The sequence below is a fragment of the Carettochelys insculpta genome, chromosome 4 (genome assembly GCF_033958435.1).
Source record: "Carettochelys insculpta isolate YL-2023 chromosome 4, ASM3395843v1, whole genome shotgun sequence".
Lineage (NCBI taxonomy): Eukaryota > Metazoa > Chordata > Testudines > Carettochelyidae > Carettochelys > Carettochelys insculpta.
The window spans coordinates 73,850,126-73,863,488 of NC_134140.1; the positions used below are offsets into that span (position 1 = coordinate 73,850,126).

A 13,363-nucleotide genomic window follows, 5' to 3' on the forward strand; every position below is an offset into this window, starting at 1 on the left:
AATTAGTGATGAATGAACCTGTGAAATTTTGAAGTCAGAAAATTGAGTGTTAGGTCATTTATGAAAAACTAAATGGGAATTTTTGCTTCTACAGTTAAAATTCACTGAGGTTTAAATAATTTTGAAGTGATGCAAGGTGATTTAGGGTCATGATGCATGTGAACAACATAGAATTATGGGACTTATATTGCTTAGTATCATTCACTTGAAGGTAATGCACAGTTTTAAGCAAAATACTGACTAGCCACAGAAAACACTTCATGAAAAGAACAGGTTAAATTTGGCATGTTGACATTCTTTATACTCCTTCACCTTCTGGGTCTCTCAGCATTCTTATAGATTACAGTGTAATTTAGAAACCTCTTTACGGCTTGACATTATTCAGTACGGCTCCTACAGCTGCTGGACCTTATTTTTCCCCTGGTGAATAGACCAGTTTACTAGATTTCTTGTGCATTTTGGACACCTGAAACAGTCTGTGATGCTCCTGCTGATGGATCTGCTGTCATTTTCTTCTTAAAAATGAATGCATTTGACTCACACTTCTCTTCCTAGACCAGAAAGAAGCTTAGGTTCTGACAGACCTATACGAGCTAGTTCACGCTCTGGTGAGACATTGAAATGGCCTGTAGATCTAGAACTGTATCTATAGAATATAGGTGCCACATGGGCAAGTGTGAAAGGGCGTTGTTCATACTGCAGACCCAGAGCTGTTTCTAACTACACTTAAAGCTTATATCTGTCGCGACCAGTAGTTGGAAAAGACACGGACCAGTCAAGTTACCCCGCTGGGACCCAAAAGGTCGGTCGCTACCGGGAGGGGGCATCACAGCCCTCCCGCTATCCCAAGGACCTTGTTGCAGACCCCTCAACAAACCCAGACACTTGAGAGCATGCCACCCCAGGGAACACCCCTGGAGCTATGGACTCACTGTGAACCCACCTGGCAGGAAGGAGCTGTCAGAGAAGACCGAGGCCCAAACAGGTAACAAACTAACAAATTGTTTTATTAGTCGTATAACAAGGTTAAACAAAAACAAATAATAACAAAGGTAACAAAGTAACTGATGCAATATGTAGCAGCGTTTACTTTAACTTACTATTGCATCCCTTATATTCATGCTGACTCTGTTGTGAGTTCTCCTCGAATGAATACTTTATTGTACCGGAAGGCAAGAATCTGATAATTAGTTTAATATAGATGGGTATGGGGACCCAGGTGATTAGTTTATAGGAAAAACGGGGTACCCAGTGTCTGTATCCCTTTAATGGTGCTACCGGATGGGAAAATTTCCACCGCCTGTGTTCTCTGCACAAGCTGGAGGATGTCTCAGCAGAGGAGGGAATATGTAGGTATAGTGGGAAATAAGAATAAGGGAGGCGTTTGCCTTCACCTTGCTTTGTGTTATAGCTACTTAATATGAGCTCTATTATTATTAAATTAAAATACTAATAACTAGTTAAACTACTAACAGCTAAACAATAATGATTAAATGCGCTGCCAGCCTGGGGAGTAGGCCCGGCCTCGAAAGGTCAGGCCCTCGGGTACTGCGGGATCCTCATCAGGACACCCACACTGCAAGGGAGCCAACCCCTGCTCCCCCGTTGGGGGTCCCGATACCCCAGACGACAGCATCTGTGTTTGTCTGGATAAGTATATAAGTTTTACATGTCCTAAAGATCAGTATGGTTGTCACGTCCGGTGAGTTGAGTCAAAGTTGGTGGTATTGTCAAATCGGGTAAGCAGTTAAAATGGCGGCGTGAACAGTGATGCCGCTGGTATGAAGACAGCGCAAGCACTGGTGTTGCAAGATTGCGGACCCTGGGTTGCACAGCCAGGTACACAGTACCCTGCTGTAAGGCAGGGCCAGTTCACCACCTGGCTGCTTGGCCACAGGGTCCACTTGCTGCTCCTAGATGCAAGCGCGGTGATGGAGCTGGCACTGCTGGTGCCGCGGTGGCGGGTGAGGCTGCGAGTGATTTTAGCAGGAGCTCTTCACAAAGTCTTCGCCCAGCGGGCTAGCCTAAAGGTCCAGCGGATGCTGCTGAGGCAGCCACGCTCCCCTATATGGTCGCCGCTGTTATGTCAGCGAGCTCCCAGGGCCAGAGAATGCTCTGCAGCACCTGCTTATATAGAGAGTTCTCATGCATGATTCATAAGGTGATTTAAATATTCATGATTCTACCTGTGGTTCTCAACCAGGTCTTCTGGGGCTTAGAAGGTGCCAGAAACTCTCACCTCCGCCCAATCGGAGGCCTGGAATTTAAATCCTTGATCATGAATTATTCATGAGTTCAGGTTACCGGGGAAACCAACTGACCCAAAGTGACCGTTGGTGCTGCAGCTAAATGGCAGCCTATGACACTTTAGATTTCTCATGTGCCTGCACTGATTTTATATAGCCAAAGGCTTGTATTCCCTGGCCCACAGGGACGATTATGCCCAGGGATGTTTAAAAATCCCTGACAATATCTTTATAGCTAAGCAGAACTTTCATTAGAAGTCATTTTAAAATAGCGTATGTAACATAATTCTAAGGCATGTATATCCGTTTCCTCCATCTTAACAAGTACAAGTGCAGATAATTTGTTCTCAGTCTACCTACTTCACAAGGCTTTTAAAATTCACTCTAATTTACTATTTTTATCTACTGAGGTGAAGTCTTCCAACATGTGGAGATTTTTCTCACTATCGTACCTTCTCTTTACAAGAAAATAAGCCTAACTGGAGCCCTCAACTTTTCCCTACCGTTTACCATGGTGAAGAATGCAACTTTCCCCCTGGGAAGTCAATGCTATGTGTGGTGGTAACAAAATCCCAGACATTGCCACTATCAAGAGGTGGTAGATGTTGCAAAGTCTACTGAGTATTTTTATGACTATTCCTGTATGAATTTCCTAGCAGAAATTCTTAACTGTAGTCCCAATGTGAACAGACAAGAGCAGTCCTGCTTACCTTGTTACCACTAGAATGATCTCACTAAGAGTTCCTTAAGCTAATATTTGCTTTTATAATTCAGGTTTGTATTTTTTAGAAATTAAAATAGGTCTTTGAGTTATTTGCATTTTTGGTTGGAGCAAATGTTGCCAAATACTCCCAATGTGTGTGCTGTCTTTCCATGTGGTCAAAAATCTGTCCATTCTTTTAGACTCAAGATATTGAAAGAGGGAATATTCAGAAGATATGTTCAGCCTTATTTTATTGTCTTACCTTGGTAGGTTATTTCAAATGTAAGAATAATTCAGAAGAGTTCAAAGAATATTCATTAATTCCTGTTCCTTGTGTTAGACTTCTGTGTATCTCAGGTCGAAGTAATTTCCGCTATGAATACATTCCCTTATGTTCAAATTTCTGCAACTGAAATGTAGAAAATAACATTAACTCTCCAAAGTCTTGGGACATGCTATACTTTATTGAAAAAATTTATCCTTTCCTTTGTGGGAAGTCATCAACCTTACTTTTTGCCCTTGTCTTTGGAGCAGGGATAATAGCAGATTAAAACAATAAAAAGAATTTTTCAGTGTGTGTGCATGCATGCACGCGATTCCCCAAATAAAAAATAAAAACTACATTTAACATAATATAATATAATTTAAACAATTTACCTCCCTCATCCAGTAATGGACCCACACCTTTTCTGATCACCCTCTTATTGTTAACATAGTAACAGAGAGTAAGCCGTGCTAGTCTATACACTATCAAAACAAAAAGCAGTCAAGTAGCACTTTAAAGACTAGCAAAATGGTTTATTAGGTGAGCTTCCGTGGGACAGACCCACTTCTTCAGGTTCTGGTCTGGCTATGGTCTGAAGAAGTGGTTCTGTCCCACGAAAGCTCACCTAATAAACTATTTTGCTAGTCTTTAAAGTACTACTTGACTGCTTTTTGTTTTGTAATTGTTAACATGTCTATATAAACCTGTCCGGTTTCCCTTCACATTCCTTGCTAGCTGCTGTTCTAATTGTGCTTTCACTTTCCTGATTACACCCCGGCATTCTCCAGCCGTATATTTATACTACTTAGTCATCTGTCCAAGTTTCTACTTCTTATAGGCATGCTTTATGTAAGAGAAGGACATTAATGGAAAAAAAAAGGCTTTTATGCAGAAAAATGCCCAGTCATAAAATGAGAGGAAAATGAATTTGTAATCACCAACAATATAAATGGGAAAAAAACTGTGGGCATTTGTGTACATGGAACTGCTGTCATGACAGAGAAATACAACGCCATTGTAAAGCATACTGGAGAAGTTGTATGAATGGCAAAGCAGTGCACTGCATTATATATAGGTAGTCCGTCCTGTCCGACGATGACGTCTTGAGCTTGCACAAGCTCATCGGTTGTGGACTCGCATGTGGCTGAGGAGTGCAAGCTTTGAATGGCATGGGCGTTCACAGTGGGGGCAAAGGAATTGTCCTGGCTCTGTTGGTGCTGCTGCTGCTGTTGCTGTCTTCCTCTCATGAGCATCAATGAGGCGTACGCGTCGCTGCTCTTCAAAGTTGTCGTTATCCACCATGAAACGCTGGCAACAAAAGAAATACAGGTTGGACCTCCCTGGTCTGTCACCTTTGGGATCCTGCAACAAATCAACTGCTAAATTAAAACTGTGTGAGCACAAAGTGCAGTGAGTTTTGTTGGAGTACATGAATGTGTTCTCTCGCTCAGTACAAGTTGAGAAAAAGCAAAGAGGTATTTAATGTAGCAAAAAGATGTTTGCAATATAGATAAGTCATGGTGTCGAAAAGAAAAATAGCTCAGTTAATCACAGGCTGAAGAAGGATAATGTAAACATCAAATGACAGATAAAATGAGATTCCTGCTGACTTGAATAGGTTGACATGTGACAGCTAAGGTATATTTTTCATCATTTCTCTTTATTCAAGTAAGAGTAGGTCTGAAGTTAAAGAACACATTTTAGTAAACTGGCGAAGTCACCATATTTATCTGAAAATTGAAAAAACAAACAAATCAAACAACCTTTTTGCCTCTGCCTACGTGTACACTACAGTGATCCTTTGAAAGATGTTCTTCTAGAAGATCTCTTCTGAAAAATACTTCTTTCAAAAGAGCATGTCCATACACAAAAAAGTGGATCCAAAAAATTGATCTCTTCTTTCAATAGAGAGCACCCACACAGCCCCTACTCTTTCAAAAGAACAGGCCAGAGATCGAAAAATCCGGCACCATGAGGACTGCTCTTTTGAGAAAAGAGACCCTGGGGCATCTACACACTTTTTTTTTCAAAACAATCTTTTGGAAAAAAGAACACTCTTCCTCATCTTGAGAGAGGCAGAGGGCTGCTGGAATAAATGCTGCATTCTTCCAATTTAATATTGAAAGAATGCATTTTGTATGTAGACGGTCCAGGATTTTTTTGAAAGAGCCTTGGCTTTTTCAAAAAAACTCGCTAGTGTAGAGGTAGCCTCTATGAAAACCTGCATGAGTAGTACCCAACTCCACCTCTTCTGGGAAGTAATAGCTACCAGACTGAGTGCTGTTCATTAGCAGTATTTCAACCAACCTTTGACTCCATCATCTGGGTGATAAGAAGAGCATAGATAAGGACCTTGGTAAAATATATTTATTTTTCACCTGGATAAGCTCTATGCTTCCATATAAAATTGTTCGAAAAGAGTGATCCAGATGTGAGAAGGCAGTTTTATCAGAGTAAGTGAAGCTGATACTAGAGTGGCAGAAGTATTATTGCTGAACAGTTTAATTGAACCACTATAGCCTTTTTTCTGTGAATTATCTGGAGGCGCAATTTGATTTATTAGTAATCATTCAACAAACACTTTATGCTACTATATGTAAGCATATATAGCATTTGTGAACTATTTACCATCACAATTGCTTGCTCACAATGTTGTTCGCAATAGTCACTTAGGCTACAGGGTGTTGTCATTTCATCTCCATAAATAGATTGATATGTCATAACTAGAGATCCGTGTGAATCTTGAAAGCCTGTATTTGTGTACAGTATATTTTTGTTCCCATGCAGATAGGGGTGTTCACATTAAAACTCTCCATCATTCAAACATATTCAGAACCCTTTATTCAAGTGTTCGTGGAAAAGGAAACAAGAAGGACGCGATGAACAGCTGGTCAGAATTCAAGTTAATTTCTCTTCTCTATTATTTTAGCTTTTTATTTGCATGCATAATATGGAGAATTTGGCAGCCAGTTGTTGGATAACATACAATGTGTGCACTGCCACAGGAGTGTATGCACAGCCTAAGTATACTTACACTGACACTTAAAGAGTTCAGTTTCTTCCCAGTCTGTGCACGTAGAGTCTAGGTTGCCCCTAATTCAGTAATTTGTCCAATTTTGTTTTCCAGAATGACAAATCCCCAGGGCGCTCTACAAGTAGATCAAGTAACATTTCAAAGGTAAGTGGAATATGTTAACTTATTTGCTGTTGTATAGAATTCCAAGTTATTGCAATTTATTTAAGGTAAGATATTCTGACATTTTACTCAAATGCACCAGTTAGTAATTTTTGGCTGTCTCGTGTTTTCATTGTTGTGTTAAACACAGGTTAAAATACGTAATCATTTTTCCCCTACTCCGTAAAATACTTTTGGGAAGTATGCTGTCATCTTTGGTCTAAAGCAGAATTATTTCTTCTCAGTACTAGAATGATGGCACCATAGTTTGCAATATGTTATAGTTATGATTGTATCAGGAGTTGCTACATGAGTCCTTTCTAGAAGGATTTACAACTCAACAGAAATGGGCTTATGCTAGAATCTTGGACCACTTTGAGCAAGAGAGTTTGGCTATGGTTACACTAGTGAGTTTTGCCAACAAAAGTCCTGGAGCATGCATGCACAGAATGCATTTTGTAGACAGTTTGTCAACAAAACTTGGCGCTTTTGCCAGCTGAGTTCCGCTGCTCAGCCATGAAGCATAACACTGCTGTCAGCAGACTCCGTTGACCTTCCATGTGTCTGTTTTGTCAAGAGAGCAGCCGGGCAGTCCAGCCATCCTGTTGACAGAGCGGGAGGCTCTTTCAATCAGCCTTTAGTGTGTGGCCGCACTCTGTCAACGGACGCTTTGTCAGGAAATCTCTTCTGACGGTGACCTCTGTTGATAGAGTGCCATAGTGTAGCCATAGTCTTTGTGTTTCAGATTTTAATCTATGGTTTTAGCCAATTCTTACTGGTTTTGCTCTAATAGGGCTGAAATCTCAAGTCTAAAATGGCAGAAAACAGAGCTAAAAACTGAAATCTCATGAGAGCAGTTTGGAAGGTTTTGGCACCGCAGAAGCCCAATTCAAATAATATCCATAATCTAATTCTAAGTTCCATTTCATACTTAAGCCAGTGCTTTAGAAACACTATCTTCAGGCCTTTTCTAACTACGATGTATAGTGTGCTGGACTTTTCCATAACAAGTCTTATTCCCACAGCAACATATAATTTTAAAATGCTCACGCTAGTATTTTTTCTGTTTCATGACAGCAGCTTAAATAAATGCAGGATGAAAAGTTTTTTTCTGCTGTTGTGTAACAAATCTATGGCTTTGATAAAACCATAATAGTGTATCGTCTGAGCTGGTCCAGGGGTGGGTGGTTATAATAATTATAAATCTATGAAGATTTCCAATACATACTTGTCCATTTTGCTAACAATGCCAAAGTACGCAAATTGTGCTTGAGTGATGACAAAGTCACAGCATCAGTGGTTCATAAATACTCAGTGAAGGACTGTAGAAGTATATTCAGTGTGGGGGAGGCTAAGGCTCAACATATCAGCTACTAACATTTCTCTTAAAGTGACCCCTGTGGACACCAGTTCTTTTTCTGGAGGATGTCCTTTAAAAACAACGTGCACAGCTTACAAAGTGATGGTTGTAATACAAGTTATCTGGACTTGCCATTTATTAAGCTGTCTCCTGCTCACCCATAGTACGATGTCACTCCATGTGATCAGCTATGTTGTATATTCTAATAAGAGGAAATTTAATATGCTGGAGTATACGTCACAGAGAATCCAATGTTTGCAATTAATGTCCTGCTCCTGAAAACATTTTTAAAAATGAAAATACATGATATTTAGTAGGGCAGTCAATTTCAATTACAACACAGAATCTAAAGTTTACAGTGTTCACTTTATTTCCTTTTGATTACAAACATTCTCGTTAAGGTGATCCTGCACACACCAAAATCCATTGCAAAGTTCCCATTGACTAGAGTAGTGTAGGCCAGACTTCAAGTCTTTATTTCGTGACAAGCAATACAGTATCCAAGTATGATGTTTTTATTCTATAGGTTTCTATCTGTAGTATTTCTGTAGAAGTGGGGTGGAGGAAAACACAGTCAGGGTAATTGTATCTTATGGCTCTGATCCAAAGCCCATTGGAAGGATTCTCATGGACATCGGTAGATTTCCAATCAGACCCTACATGAGATTCAGTGCAGATTAAAACTCCCAAATCCTGCATCCTCTCATCCGACAACGTCCGTTATCCAGCAGTACCATGAATCTTGCAGGACCAGAGAGTCCCGGGGCTCGGAGGAGGAAGGGCCAGTGAGGCCAGCGGCAGAAGCCCAGGGCAGGGCAGCCACAGCTGAGCTGGCAGCAAAGGGAAGGAGGGCAGCAGCAGGGAGCAGTGGCCTGGGCTGGTAAGCTGGCAGCCTGGACTCACAGCAGCTCATTGCAGGATCTGGGTGGAAAGCTGCAGTCCTGGGAAGCTGAGGCTGGGGAGGGAGTCTGGGTCTGGGAGCTGGCAGCTGGGGAGCCAGTGGGGAAGTAGAGAGGGTTGGGGAGCCCAGGAGCAGGGGCTGAGGCCAGTGAGGGGGCAGGATGGACCACCCCTGGTCTGGCAAAATCTCTGGTCGGGGACCACTCAGGTCCCAAGGATGCCAGACCAAGGAGGTTCACATATAACAATACAGATTGATATTTCATTTTCTATGGACTGATGAAATAACCTCTTCAAACCTACATCTTCCTAGAAGCTGCCATAGTTTTTTTACATTGAAGTCTCTCCTGAAAAATTAAGTAAAATGAATAAATACTGATTTTGCTGGGAATGCTTCCTAATGAATCTGAGTTTAGTTGCTGAATCTCCACCATAGGGCAAGTGTGAATTAAAGGCAACATCTTGTTACAGGTTGAACCTCTAAAATCTAGTACACTCTGGTCTGGCAACATCCATGAGCTGGCAAGACCACAGATGTTGCTAGACCAGAGAGCCCTGATGGCCAGGAGCAGGGACCAGGTCCGAGTGTGGCAGCTTGGAGCTCAGACCTGGGCAGCTGCGACCTGGAAGACAGCACTGCTGCAGGTGGGCCAGTGGCAGGGGCTGGGCCAGGCAGGGTCGTGAAGAGCTGCAGCCCAGGTCAGAAAGGTGTGGTGGCTGGGCCAGGATTGAGGAGATTCAGCCAAGTCTGGGAAGGTAGTAGCAGTTGGGGAACAAGTTGTGGCCAGTGCCAGCAAGCTCTGGAGGGAGTCAGAGTCGGGGCTGGAAAGCCAGTGGCAGTGGGGGAGAAAGCTGAGGCCAGGACTGGGAGCTGGCAGCTGCCAGGAAGCCCAGCTGGAGCTGGGAGTCTCTAGCTGGGCTGGTGGCAGTAGGGGACCAACAGTTGGGAGCCCTGCTGGACCCAAAGTGGAGCCTAGGGGCCTGGGCTGGCAGACAATGGTGTAGAGACCATTACTCTCCCTAGTCCAGCAAAATCTTTCATTTGGGACAGCTCAGGTTTTAAGTGGGACAGACCCTGGAGGTGCAACCTGTAGTACAGTAATTTGTTGTTGGTTATATGTTATGAAATACATGTTCCACTGATTTTGGATTACATGTTCTAAAAATACCTGTGTGGACATGCTGCAGCTTGCACTGGAGCTTGGGCTCTGAAGCACAGTCTTTGGTGGTGGGGTTTGGGATTTAATGCTTGAGCTCCATCCCAAGCTTCAACACCTAAACACTATCTTACACAGCTGTTTCCAGATTGCTGGCAAGAGCTTGCCAGCCTGTAGATCCAGGCTGGGAGGCTTGCTCCCAGATGTAGTGTAGACACACAGCCCTCTGAGGCTTGTAGCTATATAGAGTGTTTATAATTGGCTTTGCTCATCATGTACTTAACAGAAACAATTCCATACACTTTTTAATTCACCAGCTTCTAATTGAAAAGAATATGGGAGGGAAGTAAAAAGAGTTACAGGACTTTGAAATATAATATTTTCCTCTTAGAATATTTTCTGCTCATAATCCAAAATGAGTTGAACATATAAATATGATGCTTATTTTATATATGAATCCCTAATACGAATTTGCACATGGAAGTATTCTAATCAAGGTACAGGAAAAAGTTTAATTCATTAGAAGTTGTTGTTTTCTAATTCCAGAATATTTGCTTATGCTGATTCATGGTGTGTGTGTGTATAAAATTAAAACAATAGAGATGTAGATTAATGTGTGGTTGATAATAGAGGAGGTATTGAGAATAGAATCAATAAATACAATGAGCCTCTGATTCTAAAGGTCCCCTTGGAAAATGATGTAGGCTATGTCTACATTATACAAAGTAAGTTGATGGCAGATATGCAATTCTAATTATAGCAATTGCTCAGCTAGAATCAACTAAATGGCACTCAATTTACTTGGCTGTGCCTACTGAGCCTACCTCCCTGACTCCTCATGCTTTGTGAATAGTACAGGGGTCGACTGCAACCCCTCAGAGGTCAATTTTGTATGTCCCTACCGGATGCATGAAGTCAAACCTTGGAAGATTGACACTGAGCAGGTTGATCTTCCAGGCTAAAGTAGACATAGACATAGATTCATGGATGGTGAAAGATGCCAATTACCGACTTAGGCAATGTCTACACTATGAAATAAAATAAATTTTTAATATATTTGACTTTTTAAATGTGATCTTATAAACTTGAACACAGCTGTCCACAGGATGTTCAGGATAGTCAATTTCCCCTTTCCCCATGTCTACTTACTGCATCTCCATTGCCTTATCCAAGTTCAGTTGCATGAGCAGTGTATTGTGAGTATCTATTCCCCAGTGCCTTAGCCCTGTTGCATTCTGTGGGTTTTGTACCACTGGGTTGTGGGTAAAAAAAAATTGCTGCAGTTGCTTGTGGGTTTTGTTGTCACTATCCCAGAATGCAAAGCACTATCCAGAATTAAGAGCACCCACTAACCAAGCAAAAAATGAACAGATCACTGCATTTTCTCTGGCACAGCACTGTCATGGATCCTCAAATGCTTCAAGTCATTGCACAGGCCATTAAGGCAGCTTCACAGAATGTTGCACGCTTTTTCTTTTGATGGTGAAGCGAGTGAGCTGAGATGGTGCTTGAAGGTGATGATGAAGATTTTGAAGAGGAAATCCCTCAACTGAGTTCCAAAAACTTAGAAATGCTGGCTGCCTGGATGGATTGCTGACAGTGGAGCAGCAGTTTTGGACTCATGAAACCAGCACATGCTGGTGGGACCACATCATTTTGGAGTCCTGGGACAGCCAGCAGTGGGAGCAGAATTTTCACATGTGCAAGTCTACTTTGATGGAACTTATGGAACTCTATGGAACCACCTGGCCTCTGAGTATATAGATGGAAAGGGATGTTTTTCAATGGTGTTGCAAGCATTGGTAACTCACAAAGGTCATTTCACTGACATCAGCGTGGGATGGTTGGGGAAGGTTCACAATGCATGCACCTTCAGAAATTCAGGGCTGTGCAGAAAGCTCTTGGATGGGACTTTTTTTCCAAACTGGAAAAGGAAGATTGGCAATGTGGTGGTGCCTGTAGTGGAGATGCCTGCTTACCCTCTGCTTCCTTGCCTCATGAAGCCATACACAGGCACCCTGGACCACAGCAAGGATAACTCCAATTTCAGACTTGGCAGGTACAGAATAGTGGTGGATGCACATTTGGCCATTTAAAAGTGAGGTTCAGGTACCTATTGACCCATTTGGACCTTTCGATTTATTTTCAAAAGAAGATTGTAGTGGTGGGCAGCTGTGCTATCAGCCCTCTCCACCCCCATCGGAGACGCTCTGCCATGATTCCTTTTCAGAACTTGGCATAGTGGTGGGCAGATGTGCTATCAGCTCTCTCAATCTCCATGAGTCCCTGCAATGATTTATGCACCCCACCACACAAGGGTGGTTGTCATCAAAATAATATGTTTATTTGGAAGGAGGACAGATTTAAGTGGCAGGGAAAAGAAGCTTTGTCAAGTGTGGTGAAATAGCTTTTTTCAGCAGCCCTTGGGACTAGAGCTGTAGGTTGTCCTTGCCCTCCCTCCCTCCCTCCATTTGGGAATGGTGACAAAACGTGTGGGCCACCTGTATTCAGGGGAATCCAGGCAGCAGGGAGCGGAGCCTGCAGTTCTGCGTAGGAAGTGCCCCTGCAGCTCCAGCATAGAGTGCAGGACATCGGTTTGGTCACTCATAGCAGTTATGAGCTTTGCAGCCTCTTCTGTCAAGTATGCCCATTACTATCTCCTGAACTCAAGCACATGCTGCTGGCACTGTGCTGTATCCCTTTTGCTGTCAGTGGTTGCTGTTTCAGAATAAGGTGCAGTAGGTGCTGCAGAATAAGGTTCTGCTTGGATCTTTTGTGCTTTCTTACCCTGTCTCCCATGCTGAGGATGCCTGTTGGAAAGTGAAGGTCAAAATGAGATACAATTCATGCAAAGCACTTAGCTGTAGAATGAACAGGTCTCTGTCTTTACAGTTAAATGTTCTTTTTACAAGGTCACTTTAGGCTTCGTAAGAATGATAAGGACTCAAACTGTGCACTACACACACCATCACTTACCCACACCATTTCATTGTGGATGTTGTAAGCTATTATCCAGTTTACTAGTGGTGGGGGTATGGGGGGCAGAGCAGGGGAAGCAGGCTGATGTCCTGGAGCCAGGGGGAAAGTTTTTTGGGCTGTTCTCTAGAGCAGTCCTCCACAAGAAGAACCCACCTGTGCTGGGCATGTCAGTGTCTGAGAGCAGGGCTGCAAAGCCTGGCAATCATGTGGCAAGGGGAAGGGTTTGATTCCAGCCCCATGTATTTGAATTGGTTTTTTTCCCATACTTCCTGCCCTTTTACCTTCCCCTGGAGTGTCTTGCCACACTACGTAGCTGGTGGGCACTCCATTTCCTACGCCCCACACGACCCACATAGATTGCAGGCTCTCTGGCCCTTCTCCCCTCACATATCCCTTTTCTCCTCATCATTTCTTTTTACCCTACGGGAATCCCCCACACCCAGCCATCCATGCGGCTTCCCTACCATCTCCTCTCACAACGCAGCTGCAATTCTCTGTGTGCCTTGCTCACTGTGGAGGATTCCTCTAGGAACAGCCTAAAAAAGTTTTTCCCTTGGTCCAGGACATGAGATGGCTTC

General features: G+C 42.8%; 1 protein-coding gene across 7 annotated transcripts in view; it reads left to right on the top strand.

The window, feature by feature from the left end:
* The window catches only part of MARCHF1 (membrane associated ring-CH-type finger 1), a 553,572-nt gene that overhangs the window by 422,410 nt on the left and 117,799 nt on the right, over positions 1–13,363 (top strand). For all 7 annotated transcript variants that reach the window (XM_074993075.1, XM_074993077.1, XM_074993076.1 and 4 more), the window contains one exon: positions 6,342–6,392. In XM_074993075.1, the coding sequence (XP_074849176.1) occupies positions 6,342–6,392 (51 nt within the window). The remainder of the gene's footprint in view (positions 1–6,341; positions 6,393–13,363) is intronic.